General features: G+C 42.8%; 1 protein-coding gene across 6 annotated transcripts in view; it reads right to left on the bottom strand.

Moving 5' to 3' along the window:
• The window catches only part of cpeb1a (cytoplasmic polyadenylation element binding protein 1a), a 127,946-nt gene extending 111,736 nt beyond the window's left edge, over positions 1 to 16,210 (bottom strand). The window contains exons 1-2 of one of the 6 annotated variants that reach the window (XM_072553194.1): positions 16,119 to 16,210; positions 12,960 to 13,143 (exon numbers count right to left, since the gene is read on the bottom strand). In XM_072553194.1, coding sequence (XP_072409295.1) covers positions 12,960 to 13,143; positions 16,119 to 16,133 — 199 coding nt within the window. In that variant the 5' untranslated portion in view covers positions 16,134 to 16,210. Of the gene's footprint in view, positions 1 to 12,959; positions 13,144 to 13,891; positions 14,220 to 14,248; positions 14,356 to 14,619; positions 14,777 to 16,118 lie in introns of those variants that run through there. The other 5 variants (XM_072553198.1, XM_072553197.1, XM_072553195.1 and 2 more) reach the window with 5 other exon arrangements.
• Positions 16,211 to 16,944: the final 734 nt, after the last annotated feature.

The following is a 16,944-nucleotide window of genomic DNA, read 5'->3' on the forward strand; positions in this document are numbered from 1 at the left end:
GGATGAATGCATAGTCTCTTTTCCACCTCTTCTGCTCACCATCTCTCTCATCCCCCCCCCCCCACCAGAGATGGTGAAATTAAAAACTAGAGTGTATAGGTTTAAGGTGAGAAGGGAAATTTTTATGAATATTGAGAGAAAATAGGATTAAGGTTTTCACAAAATTACAATAGTGACAACTTTTATAATATGACAAGAAACAAACTACTCTACTCTACAAACTGAAGAAAAAACCTACTAAAACTACAATTCAATGAATAACTAAAAATAAGCCAAATTATGCCAAGGTAACTTAAATTATGTTCAACTAAATTACTACACAGCACAATCCCAAAATTCCTACAACTGGGAGCATTAGTAAGCAAACCAGTGTTTAATTCTTACCCCTAGGGGGCTCCCAACTGCCAGACATTTGTTTACGTAGCCATGAGGGCTCTGATCAGTATAGCCAATGAGTCTGCATCTAAACAATTCTGAAAGGGCTGCCATGTTCCGTAGAACAGTTCAGTTTTCTGGTGCACCATGCTTGCAAGTCTTGGGGGCGGCGGGGGGGGGGGGGGGGTGCAGCCTCCATAACTAATCTATGCCAGCCTGAAAGTCCCAGGTGATTCTCCAACACCCAGCTCATTTTAAAAAAAAAAAGTGTTCTTCCTCACAAAAATTCTTCCCATGAATGTCCAAACAGGGGAGATTTTTGAAAATCTGAGAGGGACAATGGATCAACTTAACCTCAGTTCCCAAAACCCGATGGCAACCCAATTCCTGGCATGACCACAAGCAATGAGAAAGTGTGCCAACATCCTTTTACATTTGGGGCACATTGGGGATACGGTCTAAATTTTGCAAGCTGTTCTGGTGCCAAATGAGCCCTATGGAGTACCTTCAGTTGCATAGCCTGGGTGAGAAGGGAAAGATTTAAGAACCACCTGAGAAAGTAGTGCATATATGGAAAGGGCTGCCAGAGAAAGTGGTTGGGGCAGGTACAGTAACAAATAAAACACATTTGGATAGGTATATGGAGGAAGGGTGAGGGGAGATATGGATAAAGTGCAGGAACTAGCTGAGGGTGCACCTTGGTCAGTATGGACTAGTTGAGGCTGCAAGGCCTGTTTCTATGCTATATTACTGAGTTAGCAAGCAGTTAAACTGTTTGAACAGAAAAACCTGTTAGTATGGAGATGCAACTTGAGCTCCAAAACCCATCATATTTGCCTCCTTTTGATTCTAGATAACATTCACAGCACATTAAATCTCAGATGTGGTCAAGTTAGATGGCCTGGATTTGCTGCCAAGAAACCCAAGGATAAGAGGGTCACCAACACTTGCTTTTATAATAAAAAAAACTTACGCAATGACTATTCAGAATTTGTCATTTAACTTGTCTGTACTGGTCCTGACCATTTTCAACTTTGCCACTTCTCTCCTCTTTCTTCCCCCCACCGCCCCCCCCCGTCCCCAAAGATAACCCTGCACAAGATATTCAAACAGAAATAATCAATGCACCACACCTCCTCAAACTACCTACCAGACAGTTCATTCCAGACCCAACCACATGCTGCTGTTTGCATACTCCTCAAATTAGTCAGGAATATCTGTCCAATAGACTTCAAACTTGCATCAAATCTCCCCTTAGTCTTAAATTTACTTCTGACTCAAGACCATGCTTTAAAAGATCGTTCTCCAATGAATTCACATCTTTGTTGTGAGACAGAGGATTGTGATAACCCCTTTGCTCTTGTACTCTACACTCCACTAAATTGGGAATACTGTTGATTATCTGATGGTCTACCTTATTACTCAAATTGAGCAAAGGGCATTACCACAACAGTGATTATAAAATTCACTAATACACCTAGCATCCAAATTCCATCCTGACATCTGTTCTAAAGTAATTGCTGCTATAGCATGTGGAAGCTCAAGATCCAGAGATTATATGCACAGCAAGTGCTGGCTGAGGCACTTCAGTGTTGGAGCTGAAGATCTGAAGACCAGGCTGTGGATTCTAATTATACTGTACTCCTTAAAAATTAGAAGTTGATCCATGCTCAGGGTGATTGCAAGTAATACAGGTATTGGAACATCAGCCATTACTGCCATTCTAAAGAACAACAATTGATGTAGTCACAGCTCCAACACCTTTCATAGCAGCTCCTCAGAATGATATTAAAAGTTTACTCCCTCGTGAAAGCCATGCTTTAGCTTTATGGTAACACTTTTCTAAAACAAAGTATGAATTAGACTGCTTTTTTTAAAAAAAAAAATATACTGTTGAGAACTGCTTTGGAACCTTAGCTATCTGAAGACTGCCATTAGAAGTATCCTTAACTACCCACAGCCTCTCCACCTTTCTTCAAAGCATGGATTGTAGAGATGCTATGCTTCACATCAAAACAGGACACTTGGCCCATTGAAGGATTGGCATTGATTCAAAGAGGATCTGACCCACACCCAACTCCCTGTAACCCTGCATTTCCCTTGGCTAATCCACCTAACCTGCACATCTTTGGACTGTGGGAAGGAAGTCAGTGAACCAGAAGAAACTCATGTAGACACAGGGAGACAGCCAAATGGAATTTGCAGTCACCCAAGGATGGAATCGAACCTAGGTGCCTAGCACTGAGACAGTGCTAACCACAGCCAGTGGTACAAACAGGTCACAACTTGCGCTTTGACTAAGTGACTAGGTCAGATACTCCCTTTAGCACTTACCCCACAAAGTGGAGATCAGCCTCTACAATGCAAATATTAACTAGAGTAAAACCTTCAGGCATTAAAAACTTGGAAGTGAGGCATGCAAGGTCTTATGCATGATCTCATATTGGACTCCAATCCAAGGCAGGTTAAAGTTTACACAGGCTGTAATTAACTTTGATACAGAACAAAGTTCTTTGTAGCTACTAACAATTGGATATTTTCCCTCATTCATAGCATTCTGAATCTTAAATCAGATGATAACTGGTTAAAAAAGTTTGATGTTTCAAGTTGGTGGCCTTCTCCTTAATGGTGCTCTACATTAGAATGGGTCTACAAGCATTCTCAGACCAGCAATTTTGTTTACTAATAAATCACTAGTTTTAGTAGATTTGAAAATGCATCATTACAAATAGCACTTCATTTAGTGCTGCAAGGTTGGAATCAGATCATTTCCACTAGTATCTTAAGCCACTTGGTTTTGTAAACCAATTGGTTTAGCTCTCAACAAAACAGCTTTACCATCTCCATGGATCGGTTTCTGAAGGTGGCAAAGCTTTCAATTTAAGATAATTAGAGTAAACGTCACAATGCTGTTTTGATAAAGATGCTTTAGATTTGGCTATCCACTTGCCATTATAGATCCACTTGGAGGTAGTAATCAGTTCACATGCTTGGACAAGAACCAAAAGCTGTTGAATGACTGTAGGGATTCTATGACGAGATAGAAGAAATCTCAATTGGCAAATGATTGGCTGTGTAGTCTTTTCTTCAGCTGTCAAGGTCAAAAGGATTGCAGTTTTATGCCACCCATCAGGCAAATAAGATTCTATATCAATTAAGGCAATACTGCAGTATTGAAGGAGATTTATTTTGGTAAAAAGTCTCATTGACTCCTTGAGATTTAGTTTTAATTGTAGAGTGCCCTAGCTAATATTCAATCTCTAACCAAAAATTTGTTTTATCATTTTGCTCAAGGAATCTTGCTCTAATAGACTGTACTTGAAAATTTTTAGCCACCATAAAACACTCAGGACAAGCTTATTCTAGCTTCAAGACAGGATACTCATGCCAGTTTGTCATACCCATTTCAGCTAAATCTAGAGAATTAGAGGTTGGTTATACAGGAGGCATCACATTAAAGAAAATCTTATTTGGAGGATATGATTGTCACTGGCTTGGCCAGCATTTATTGCTCATCTCTATCAGAAGAGAACCACTTGTGGATCTGGAGCAAATATAGGCCAAATAAGAAATGCATGACAGTTTCTTTGCATAGTTCACATTTGTGAATGAGAGGACTTCAACTGCCAATTGTACATTTAAAAAGCCATTAGCCCTTAATTCCAGGTTATTGAATTCAAGTTCCATCATCTGCCATAGCAGGATTTGAACTCAGGTCCCCAGAATATCATGAGTGTCTCTGTATTAATACAAGTCTAGCAATAATACCACAAGATAATTACTTCCCAGTCTTAAAGCCTTACTGCAATCCAAGAGTTTGTACCACTGTCTTGCAGTTTGTCCATTAGATGCATAAAATACAACACCTTTTGGATGTAGGTTTGCACATGGAGCTGGAAGGTTCATTCCCATCACCAACCCAAAGAAACCCAAACAGATAAATAGAAAGCAGGAATTTTGAGCATTGCTTTGCCCGAGGCCCACTGAAGAGGTTACTAGTAGGGTAATGAAGTGTCTGGAAATGAAATTCCAGCTCAGCAATCAAACCTACATCCAAAACATCAACCTGAGCTACAAATCTTCAAAACCTTTTACACAATGAGTCAGTCAATAGACAAACTGTCCAATTCAGCCATGCACAATTGCAAAGGAAGCTTACATCATTAAGTGTGTCAGTGACCAGAATATTGCATAGCCTGCCCTGTTCTAAATGTTAGTTTTAACAAAAGTGACATGGGTCCAAGGTTGATCCTTGAATTAGGTAATGAAAGCCAATTTGCCAAAATAGTATTCAGGCCAGAAAAGTCAAGTTAATCTGAAATAAAAAAGGGATGAGACTGAGTAGTTGCAGTGAAGTTGTTTTGCAATAAGAACTCTGCCTCAAATTAGTTTGGAGTACAGCACTAATTAGAGTTTAACTAATTTAGAGTCAGATGTACAGCATGGAAACAGACCCTTTGATCCAACTTGTCATGTTATCAGATATCCAACCTAGTCTGGCCCCACATGCCAGCAGCCAGCCCTTATTCCTCCAAACCCTTCATGTTCATATACCCATCCAGATGGCTTCTAAATGTTAGATTTGTACTAGCTGCCAATTCCTCTGGCAGCTCATTCCATACATGCACCACCTGCTGCGTGAAAAAGTTGCCCTTTAGGTCTCCTCTTTCCCTCTCACCCGAAACCTAGGCAAACAGACAGGGACAAGTCAGTTACAGTTGAAAGCTGGAAGGCAGTTTAGTCATTCCTATTCATAGCTTAGGGTAAAAAGGTATGCTGGTCAAGTAATCATTTTACTGTATGCTTACATCAGTTTGATAGACAAAAGGAGATAATTCTTAGATTACTTCACTTAAAAATTACTTAGATCGAAAAAAGGAAGTTCTTCCTTCAAGTTCAAAGTGAGAATTTTACTGCTGAGAACAGAGAAACTGTCAAGATCCAAAATACTTCTCCCTATTGTTCCAAAAAGGGAAGGTTCCTCAATGCATAAATACTGATTCAACCCAAATCATTTTAGTACCTTAACACTAGTACCAAAACATACAAATCCTCATGTCTGTTTAGGCAAGGCTGAATGCATGTTATGAAGAATCAAATGCAAAAATCAAGAGCTAGAGTCTACTGTTGAATTATGTAACAACTCAAAACAACTAACTTTGCTCCAGCAAAAATACACTATGAAAGAGGCAGTATGATTAGTAATTTAAAAAAGGTAAGCTAGAAGTCATGCAGTTATGTAAAGAAATGGGAGAAGGCAGATAGTAAGTATTAATTGCAAGTGATTGGATGTATCAATTGGCTGATTTCAGCACCCTTCAATTTTGACTGGACCCTAACTTGTGTCTTGATGGCAACATAAGGCACTGCATTCAGGTTATGAAAGCAAAATCTAAAACCTGGGTCTGTGGGAACCTGACTACCATGGAGCAATCAGTTTACAACCTCAGCCCTGCCCCACCTTCAAGTATAGGGCAAACAAATCCTTAGAAGGCTCATTCTCACTCCCAACCTGCAAGTCAAATTTCCCCAGCCTAAGATATCTTTGAACAAGTTGGGCAGAAAACATTACATGGGAACAGGTGGAACTTGAATCAGAACCTCTAGCTCAGGTGGAGACACTATTTTTGCACAAGAACTTAATCTGTGTTTTCAATTATTGCTAAACCTAGGCCTGATTGCAGAAACTTGTGACACTGCACATTTTAGCAGCCAACAGCAAAATGCTGCACATTCCTCATCAACATTTGAACATAAAATTAGGAGCAGAAGTAGGTCATTAGCTGAGCATTCACCAATTAAATATGCTGATCTGACTGTAACCTCAACTATGTTCACACTAACCTGACAATATTTCAACTCCTTGCTCACTAAGAAATTCTGCTTTAATATTAGAAGTCTCTGCTTCCACTAAGTTTTTAGCAAGACTGTTCTTAAAATGTATAGCAAACCATATCCTTGTTCTATTTTAAAAATAGAAGAAACCCCGACATCTAGACTCTCCCACAAGGAGACATTCTTGACATTTATCCTGTTGAGGTGCCTCAGGATTTGAGATGTTTTAATCAAGTCACCATGACTCTATTCCAGTGGATAGAAGGCTCATCTGCCCAGAGATTCCTCAAGATAAAGCTCCCATTTGAGGAAAGTCTCAAAGCCTCCTGGAGCTGCCTTGAAAGCTTTGTTCCCCCTATTTTTTGCTGCCACTAGAGGGACAGCATGGTAGCTTACTGGTTAGCACTGCTGCCTCAGTGCCAGGGACCCATGTTCTGTGTCTGTGCAGGTTTCTACCCACAGTCCAAAGATGTGCAGATCAGGAATTGGCCATACTCAATTACCCATAGATATAGGTGCATTAGTTAGAGGGAACTATAGGTAGGGGAATGAGGCTGGGTGGGTAGCTCTTTGCAGGGTCAGTGTGGACTTTTTGGGCCAAGGGCCTTTTCCATATTGGAGGGAATCTAAATAATGAGGTCTTGGCTGTTGCAAGATGGAGACCAAGAACTGTTGTCTTTAAACAAAAGAAAAAGAAAACAGCATTGCCAGCTGTTTTTACAACACCATAAAATTAAAACTTGAAGCCCTGCAAAAAAGAGTGACCACAACGGTTCCCACCAAACTTTGAATAATTCAAAAGGTGAATCTGCAGATTAAAATCAAAAGATAAACTAATACAATAACTTCAGTTGAACAAAAGTTACTAATTTAAAATCTATCATTTAACCCATTGTTTTTTCCCCCTAGACCCATTCACACAAGACAAAAAGGTGAACGGTTAAATAAGAACAATCTGGCAAGATTGTTCGAGTAGTCAGTGAATTGTTCCTCAGGAAAAATGGTTTCTTGCTTGCTTCAAGCAAAAATGGCCACCTCAGTTCACGGAGAAAGTCTCAAAACATGAAATTTAGTTTATATTCTGAATTACCAGAGGCTGATAAGGAGGGGTTAGCCAAGATGCTTTCAAGTAGCAGCTAGCTGACTCCTCCTAGTCCCTCCTGGGGAAGATCATGTTCCCTCCCAGACTGGCCAGCATAGGTTTCCAGTTGTGGACTTCAATAGCCCAACATCCACTTATCTGGTTAAGCATACTGCTTTCCCCCACTCCAGTCTTAATGTAGACATTTTTGATCAAAAACCAACTTGCAATCAACTTCTAAGCCTGGCCTCACTAACAAAAACCAGTTTGTTTGTCCCTTTAAGCAAAAATGCTGTTCAGTCCAAAAGGGTGTTTTCCTTCAAGGAAAAAAGTCACCATTCAGATGCTGTCTAACCAAGAAACTAAAGCATGAACATTAATTTTAATGTTAAATTCCTCTTGCAACAGACAACATTCTGTCCACTTGCCCAGTTACTTATGTACTTGCTTATTAAGTCAGGATTCATGCACCAGTACATCTCATTCTCCTGCTTCAGAGTTCTGCAATCTCACCGTAAGATATGCTTCTTTATTCTTCCAGCCAAAAATGGAAGACTGGATACTTTCCTCCACATTTACTCCATTTGCCAGATCTTTGCCCACTTGATCTAACACCTAGTAACTCACGTTCTGTTCACAACTTTCCTATTTTGGTCATCAGCAAGTTCACCAACCATACCTTGTATCCAAACACATCCCACTTCCTCTCCCTCCCATTTTGAATGGTGTTATACTCACCATCTTCCAGATGGAAAACAGTCCCAAAAATCAAGGAATGTTTTGAGATTGGTTTCAATTTTCCAAAGTACAACTAAGGATCGGTCTCAGGACTTGGGACACTGCATCTGAAGATTTACCCCATGCTACTTCTCTGGTGGTAGAGGTAGAAGGCCTGCCTTTCCATTTCTAATTTACAACAGCTTCAAAAATATTGTTACTATATAGAAGACCTGTGTGAAAACTATGCTCACTTATTAAAGTCTCCTGCTTCACTTTCTATAGTGAAGAGTGCACACTGGTTGGGTAAATAAGACCATTTTAGAAGTAATATTTTCATTTCTGGCTAGTTCACATTCAATTTCTCCTTTTTGGTCATGCTTTTCATGTTCAATCCAGTTTTCTAATCTGCCATGTCTTTGAACCAAGCTTTCTTTCTTGGTGTTTGAGATTAATACTAATCATAACAGTTCAAGTTAAGACTTAGATCTAGGAGCAGAATTAGGCCATTCAGCCCAACAATGTCTACTCCAATCCTTGATCATGGCTGATCAGTTTCTCAACCCCATTCTCTGGTCTTCTCCTTGCAACCCTTGATCCCCTTACTAAAATCAAGAACCTATTCTGGTATAGAAACTCATTGGCTTGACCTCCATAGCCCTGCAGCAATAACTGCCACAAATTCATGACCTGGCTAGCAAAACGGTTCTAACGAGTCATCCTTCATTTTGAAGCTGTGCCCTCAGTTCCTTATCTCTCCTATAGAGATAATGTTTTCTCTGCATCCACTCTACCCAGCCTCCTGTATTCTGTAAGTTTCAAAGGATGTGGGGGATCGGATTGAAAGACAGGCCCACACTCAATAGCTCAGAAGACCTTCATCTCCAAGGTTTTTGTAATTGCTCTCTGTACTCCAAGGCCAGCATATACAGGCCCAAAACTACTCAATATTCCAAAGGTGGTCTCACCACAGCCTTACACAACCTCTACATAGCTGCTCTTGTAATCTAGCCCTCAAAAATGAATGCTAATTTTTAAGATTAGATTAGTGTGGAAAAAGACCCTTCAGCCCAATAAGTCCACACTGACCCACCGAAGCACAACCCACCCAGATCCATTCCCCTACATTTACCACCTCACCTAACACTACGGGCAATTTAGTATGGCCAATTCACCTAACCTGCACATTTTTTGGACTATGTGAGGAAACTGGAGCACCTGGAGGAAACCCACGCAGACATGGGGAGAATGTGCAAACTCCACACAGTCAGTAAGTTGCCTGAGGCAGGAATTGAACCCAGGTCTCCGGCACTGAGGCAGCAGTGCTAACTACTGTGCCACCAGCAATGAAGGCAAGTGCAAAGTGAACCTGCATTGTTAACTGAATTAGGACTCCAAGTCCCTTTGCACTTCAGATTTTTGCAACTTGTCCCCATTTAGAAAATAATTTAGGTCTCCAATCTGGAGGTCAGGCTAATTGGCCTATGATTTCTAGTCAGTGGCCTTCTCTTTCTCAGGGAAACCTAGCCATTTTCCAGTCCCCCAGAACACTGACTCATTAGACCTGAAAGATCACCACCAGTGCTTCCACAATTTCCTTAGCTATCTCCTTCAGAACTCTGGGGTAAAAACTAATCTACCTCAGGTGATTTCATCCACTTTAGACCTTTCAGCTTCTCCAGTATACTAAGTCAGTGATGGCCATTACATACACCTCACCCTCCAACTGTCTCAAAGTTTTGTATACTAATGTATTGCATACTTTTGCCACTTAGTATACATACCTACCAACATTAGGAATTTCCACATGAAATATTCCCTTAGAGATCTATTACTGTCCTTAATCCATCTTTCAGCCTAATTTTAACCAACTGCTTTTGTGCCTTCATTTAAACATTTCAAATACAGTTTTGAACCACTCTCCCTCAAACTCACTGTAAAATTCAATTATGATCACAACTACCTATGTGCACTTTTGAAATCATTCTAATCCCATTTTGTTCAGAAATACCAGATTTGCTATATCCAGCCCTCTTTGCCAATTCAGGAGAATATGATCTAACAAGCTACCCTAAAAACACTTATAAACTTGTCCCCAAATCACTTATCTAACTTAAGTATACATTTTAGATCAAACCTCCCTTGCGCCTTTGACAAACCATTATTTCTTCCTTTTTGTTCCACCTGTCATGTGGTTACTGAGGGGCTATGCATTACTCCAAGTGATTCCTTTCCTTTGGCATTTCTCCTAAATGGATTCCAGGGTCATCCTGTTGTTCTAATACAGAATTAACAGTCATCTTGCCTAAAAATGTCTGGTACCCTTCAAGATTCAGGTCACAATCCACATGATTTTCAAACATGGCTAATAGCAACCATATCGTACTTAACACAACTAAAGCGCCAGAGAAGATTACAGGAAAGGGCATTGGAGTTATTTGGCAAGATTAAACAAACTAGTTGACCATGGTCTGTAAAAAAATGACTACTTCAACATATCATGCTATCATTTCTTTGGCTCCAGTCCACTGGAGTGCACCAGCAAGGCTCAATACAAGCTATAGGAACACTTGATGTTCTGCTTTGTCACCTTACAGCCTTAGGACTGAACATGGAGCATTACTCATTTCAGAGCATGAGCACCCTTTGCACTCCTTTCGACTAATCCCTACAGCTTCTCCTGTATGGGCTGCTCCCAGCACAATTAACTTCTTGTTAGCAACACACTTTGAACCAAGGGAGATCGTAGCAATCTGTTTGCTTAACCCTTTCTGTTCTCACTAACTCAGCTAACATCCACTCTAAGAGGGTCACCAGACTTAAAACATTTCTTCAGATGCTGCCAGACCTGTTGACGTTCTCCAGAATCTTGGAGACAGGTTTCCAACATTCATCCTGGGTTTATATTTGTTTATTTTGACTTGTACTCAACTCAGTAATGTTTTGAGACATAACATTCAGATGTCAAGTATAGTCTGCTGACTTGTCCTAGAGTCAGGAATAACAGTTCTCAATCTTCACTACAGCCAGAAAGAGCAAAAGATGTAGATGTATTGCAATAATATTCATTAATGCCAGAGTACCTATCCTTTACTCTGGCCCATTAGTTGACTTTTAATCAAGGTTTGATTTGTGTTGATTTTAGTCGGCTGTTATTTTCATCTGTTACAGCCCAGAGTCTTAAAGTGTGAAGTATTCCCCCAGCCATCTGGGGGTTATTTGCAATATTAATTTTAATGTTAGGATAGAGGGATTTATAAATACTTCCATTTGCTAGCCTTCAAGTCTATTATAACCAAAGGATTATTTTCAGACTTCCAACAGTTTAAAAAACTTATTTCTGTCAAGTTCAATTAAAGATATTTACCACTTTCTTCTTTCATGGGTATGAATAAACTAGCATCTGTTTACCAAGAAACAGTGAAGGGATAGTAAAGTCAATAGATTTCAGTTACAGGAACAGACATACTAATACATATTACAAATGTCTTACCAGAAAGAGGATTCACAGGATATACTTCACTCGTTTCTGGAAAGTGTCTGAAGCTGGATAAAATGCAGAATTGAAATAGAGACAGGAGATATTTCCTAGCATTGTGAACTGTTGTGGTTTTAGTCAAAGTTTCCTTTAAAATTAACTGAAATTAAGGTGAACAGAGCACCAACTTAATTGTCATGTTAATTTTACAAATTGAAGTTTTGTTGCGATTGCTAGTGTACTCATTTTTACAATAAGCCTTGCAGCACGAGGGACCCAGGCTCAATTGCACCCTAAGTGACTGCGTGGGGTTTGCACAGTCTCCCTGTGCCTGTGTGCTTTTCCTCCTGAAGTCCAAAGATGTGCAGGTTAGGTGGACTGGCCATGGGAAATGCAGGGTTACAGGGACTGGGCTAAGGGCAAGGGTCTGGGAGGTATGGCCTTCAGAGGTCAGTGCGGTCTCAGTAGCCTGCTTTAAGGCTGTAGGGATTCCACAGAATCTAAATGCAACATTACTGTGATTAAAGAGTCTCCTTTAAGGGGGTGCACAAACAGTACACCTGATCTCAAGCAACAATTTTGTAAAATTAGAGTGCAGAGGAATTATAGGTAGGCATTAGTATGGAAACTAATTTAGATTCTCTCAATGTATCACCACTGCTAAAATATTTACCCCATTTCATGGGAAGTAGCCAACATTTGCTTATGCAGACAGGTCGAAAGTAGTTAATCTGATGGTTACATAAAAAAGGTAAAAATTAAATGGGTCAGCACAAACCAAGATATTACAACAAAACCAAAAAGGACTAAATTTTAATTCACACCATGTTCAGTCATGACAGTAATAAACAACACTCACAATAAAGCATGATATTCTAGTTGACTTGGGGACCAAACATCATGGGCAGAGTGGTTGTTTCACCTTTCTCCCATTACTTTGTGGGCGGGGGGGAAAGAAGGCAATTCTTACAACATTAAAATTGTTACTTTGGTAGCCATAACTGTACTGAAAGATCCAGCCTTTGATTGCAATTCCTCTCTCCTCTCCCCACCCCCACAAACACTAGCCCATTCCTGTCTTTACATCATTCTCTACACATCTCCAGCTTTTACAGATTCATTTAATTAAAAACTTAGACCACCATTACTGGTTCTTTCAGCTAGCTTTGTTCCAAGCTTTGAAATTCTTCCCCAACCACTCCATGGAGGATTTAAACTTCTGATCAAGCAGATGTTCAATAATTTTCATATCCTTTTACAAAACTGGATCAAATCATGCTGTCCTCTCCATATACTCATCCTCCCATAAAGCAGTTCAGGAATGTTGTATAACATGAAAGCAGTGTGGATGGAATGCATTTGAATTTCAATTTTAAAAAAAAAGTGGGTATTGAAATTATGACAACGCCCTGCTGACTTCTGAACCAGAAGTTAGAGAATTTCTACCATTACTTTTCCTATCAAATCCATTACCTCCCACATTCTCCCTTTGGCCCTTGGTGACAGGAGTAGTACAGACGCCTGTGAAATCCAAAGAGTTGTCTAACATAGCGTTTATTCTACGGAAGATGTCAGCATTCCTGCAGGTAGACAAGGCTGGGCTTTCTGTAGAAGTGGGCACATCCCAGCAATCTTGACCTCGGCCAATCTCGTTGTTCTGGAGGGGGGAGAAAAAAAAAAAGACTGCCATGAAAACCAGTTCCATTCCACAAGTGCTCGATCCTAAAGGCAGATACTTAATTCATGGCCTGCTTAGCCTCATCTTTCTCAGTAGTTTTGAGTAGTGGCCTGCTGCTGCCATTCACTCCCAGCAATGGAGCAGGGAGAAAGTTCTGAAGTTTACCACATGCTGAATGGGAATTAACTAGTGTAGTCAACCTACAAACTGCTATCTAGCCAGCCAATGACAATAAGAAAAAAGTACTCAAAAAAGATGAAAACTTCCAAAAAACCTAATGCAAAGACTGAATACAAAAATCTGCCTTTATTATCAAGCCTGAGAAACCATACTTAGGAGACACCTTATCATAATTTACAGAAACATATTTACTTGCAAATGATTACATTGTGTGGGGGACAGGGAGCAGGAGGGGGTGGTATGGAGATGGTTGTCCAACAGGTTGGTGTCTAAACCTTTCACACAAGGACCAGTGGGAATGTAAAAGTGAGGGAATGCATTCTTTCTTCAGGATCTTTCTAAATCACAACCTAGAGGACAAGGAACACCAGCATGCATTGGGCACACACCAACCTAATTTAGTAAAGTATTGGAATTTCAATCATTGGGTCAGAACTATGATGCATAAACTAGTGAAAGCAGCAAAAATACTATTGAGGTGGCAAAATTTGAACAGAATCAGTAACCTGGACTTGACCAGTTACCAATGCACAACTAAAACCCATACCAACATCCTTTGGGGAAGCATTGGGCCATCCTTAACTAGTCTGCCATGCTTCAACTCTAGACCTCCATCAGCATGGCTGGCTTAATGGATCAGCTACAGAGCTGAAGTTTGAAGGGTATTGCAATTAAAAAAAAGTGGGTGGCCTTGACAATGACAATCCATGTCAAAAGTGTGGTGCTGTAAAAACAGAGGTCATGCAACATCCGGAGAGCGAGAGAGTCGACGTTACGAGCAACAGTCCTGAGGAACTGTAGGCTCGAAACGTCCATCTCCTGCCCCCTCAGATGCTGCCTGGCCTGCTGGGCTTTTTACAGCGCCACACACGTTTTACTGATCTCCAGTAGCCGCACTCCTCACTTTTTCCATGGCAACCCACGGTTGAGGGAAGCGAGGAATACGCCCTGGGAAAGGAGTGGGAGCAGCCGTGAATTCACGGTCGTGCAAGCGGGCGCGCCTGCGCACAACGGCCAACTCCGGGCAATGCGCGGCACGCGTGCGCACTGGCACCGGAGGACAGAGTGGGGGGAGGGGCGGGGAAACTCCATCCCCATCACCCACTGACACCTCCCCACCCCCCCCTTCAACCGGAGCCTCGAAACATTCCCGCCTATACTTCGGGCCGTTACCCCACAACATCCTTCTCTTTCGATATTCCATCGTCCAAATGAGAGCGAATCAGCCCTCAATTCTCGCAACTCTCCCCCCCCCTCCCCCGACCCCGTTCCCACCGTGTTTTGGGTACGTCCCCGTTCATTCCCGTTACCGTTAATCCGAAGTCACTTAAAATTGTTTGTTTTTTCCTTTCTTTCCCCTCCCACTGGTACCGGTAACACACGGTTACTCCCACCACTTTCTCCACCCAATACCCTGCTTGACTGTCCGCCGTCTAAGTCCCGACTGAACTGAACCCGCCGGACTACACCGCTCCCCCCACCCTCTCCAGAACCCGCCAACGCCCGATTCGCTGTTTTGCCCGTCAATCACAGCGATACAACCAATCGGAGCACATCACCACGGGGATCCCACCCCCAGTCGCACGGGTGGTTCTTCCAACCACTGCAGAAAGGGGGGAGCGGATGGAGAGCGGTCGGCAGAAAAGGGCTGGATAGAGACCACGTCTGCCCTTGGATCGAAGCACTACCTGAAGAAAGTACAGGTGGCGATACGCAGTGAAATTCTGGTCACTAACAGTGATGTTCTCCTATTCCTCCACTGCCTTGCTGTTACCCCCCCCCTCCTGCTCCAAGGGATTTGGACGGGTCCGCTCTGGGCTGGTAAACAAACGCACATGTGCGGCCGCTCGCGCCGCCCCGTCCCGCCCTCCTCCACGTGCAGTCCCGGGCAAAGTCAAGCCAGACTGATGCACCCTGCAGCCGAATAGAGCTATTTCAATGTTGCAACCTTTCTCGGTCACAACGCTGTCTTTTTTTGCTGCATGCATCAAAAAAACGTATTGCACACAAGCAATTCTAAGCCACTCTTGCTCACCATGAACGACTACGCCTCCTTTTTCCTGCGGATATTTAAGCAAAATAAAACAAAAACCCTTCGCTCGTACATTTAAGTCGGATGCATTGCAAAGATACAACATGCACAGTAAGCAGCGACTCGACTTTTACACTGGGCAGCTCTGCAGAGTTGTACAAAATTCAGGTGTACAATAACACGGATTTGCTTCAGACTTTTGGAATAAAAAAAGACACGCATGGGTCAAAATTGTGTGCCTTTGTGAGCTTTAAGCATTTTAAAACTGCTAGTAGCTTGCAGAAATAAAAACAAGGCGCTGCGTGACAAAAGATGAACTACAAAAACATGTTTTTAAAAAGCGATTTTTAGCAAAAACAACGAGAGGATTTTACTGCCGCCAGCTTTGCTTCATGCAAAAACAGCTGCAGTCTCCGCTTTTTTTAAAAAAAATCAGGCGAGACAGCACCTCGCGAACGGGGAGAGAAGTAAAGAGGTCATTAAGCAACATTTTTAAAAAAAATAATGAACATGCAAGCAAATACATTACACAAACCCCTGGAAAGTTGGAAAGGAACATGATGCAAAATGCACGGTAACTACCCTGCAGCGGTAGGGAGGAGAAAACATGGCAGTTTAATTCAGATTTATTTTCTGTCCCCAGTTTCCAAGGATTTCTCTGAAGTAACCCCCAGCACAGTCTGTAGGTCTCCCCCTCCTTGTCCTGAGAGGGAGGTAGCTCCCTCCGGAAAGGGCTCCTTACCAGTGAGAAAGCCATGGAGTCACCTTCCCGGATACACAGCTCGACACCAACACAACAAAAAAAATCAAACTCCAACACAACGTGGGGAGGGGATGGGGGTGTGTGAAATAATTTTCCTTTAAATCAAGACGTTTTGCAACAAGGACGTAGCTCCGGCCTCCCCTATTTATGGGAGTGTCAGGCGGGCGGGCCGGGCCGGGCCGGGCCGGGCCAGTGAGTGTCCCCCGGGCCGCGGGCCCTTGATGCTCATTGACAACACCTGAGGCTGAGGGCGGTCAGTCAGCACCATCCCCCACCCCACCCCCCCCTCCCCTCCCCCCACACTACACCCAGACAGTGTGATGGGAGAGGGAATGGATGAGGGGGGGAAAGGGGGGGGGGGAAAGGGGGGGGGGGAAAGGGGGGGGAATGGATGAGGGGGGGAAAGGGGGGGGAATGGATGAGGGGGGGAAGGGGGGGAAAATGGATGAGGGGGGGAATGGATGAGGGGGGGAAGGGGGGGGAATGGATGAGGGGGGGAAGGGGGGGGGATGGATGGGGGGGGAAGGGGGGGGAGATGGATGGGGGGGGAAGGGGGGGGGAGATGGATGGGGGGGGAAGGGGGGGGGAGATGGATGGGGGGGGAAGGGGGGGGGAGATGGATGGGGGGGGAAGGGGGGGGGAGATGGATGGGGGGGGAAGGGGGGGGGAGATGGATGGGGGGGGAAGGGGGGGGGAGATGGATGGGGGGGGGAGATGGATGGGGGGGAGATGGATGGGGGGGAGATGGATGGGGGGGGGAGATGGATGGGGGGGGAAGGGGGGGGGAGATGGATGGGGGGGGAAG

The sequence above is a fragment of the Chiloscyllium punctatum genome, chromosome 33 (genome assembly GCF_047496795.1).
Source record: "Chiloscyllium punctatum isolate Juve2018m chromosome 33, sChiPun1.3, whole genome shotgun sequence".
NCBI classification, from domain to species: domain Eukaryota; kingdom Metazoa; phylum Chordata; class Chondrichthyes; order Orectolobiformes; family Hemiscylliidae; genus Chiloscyllium; species Chiloscyllium punctatum.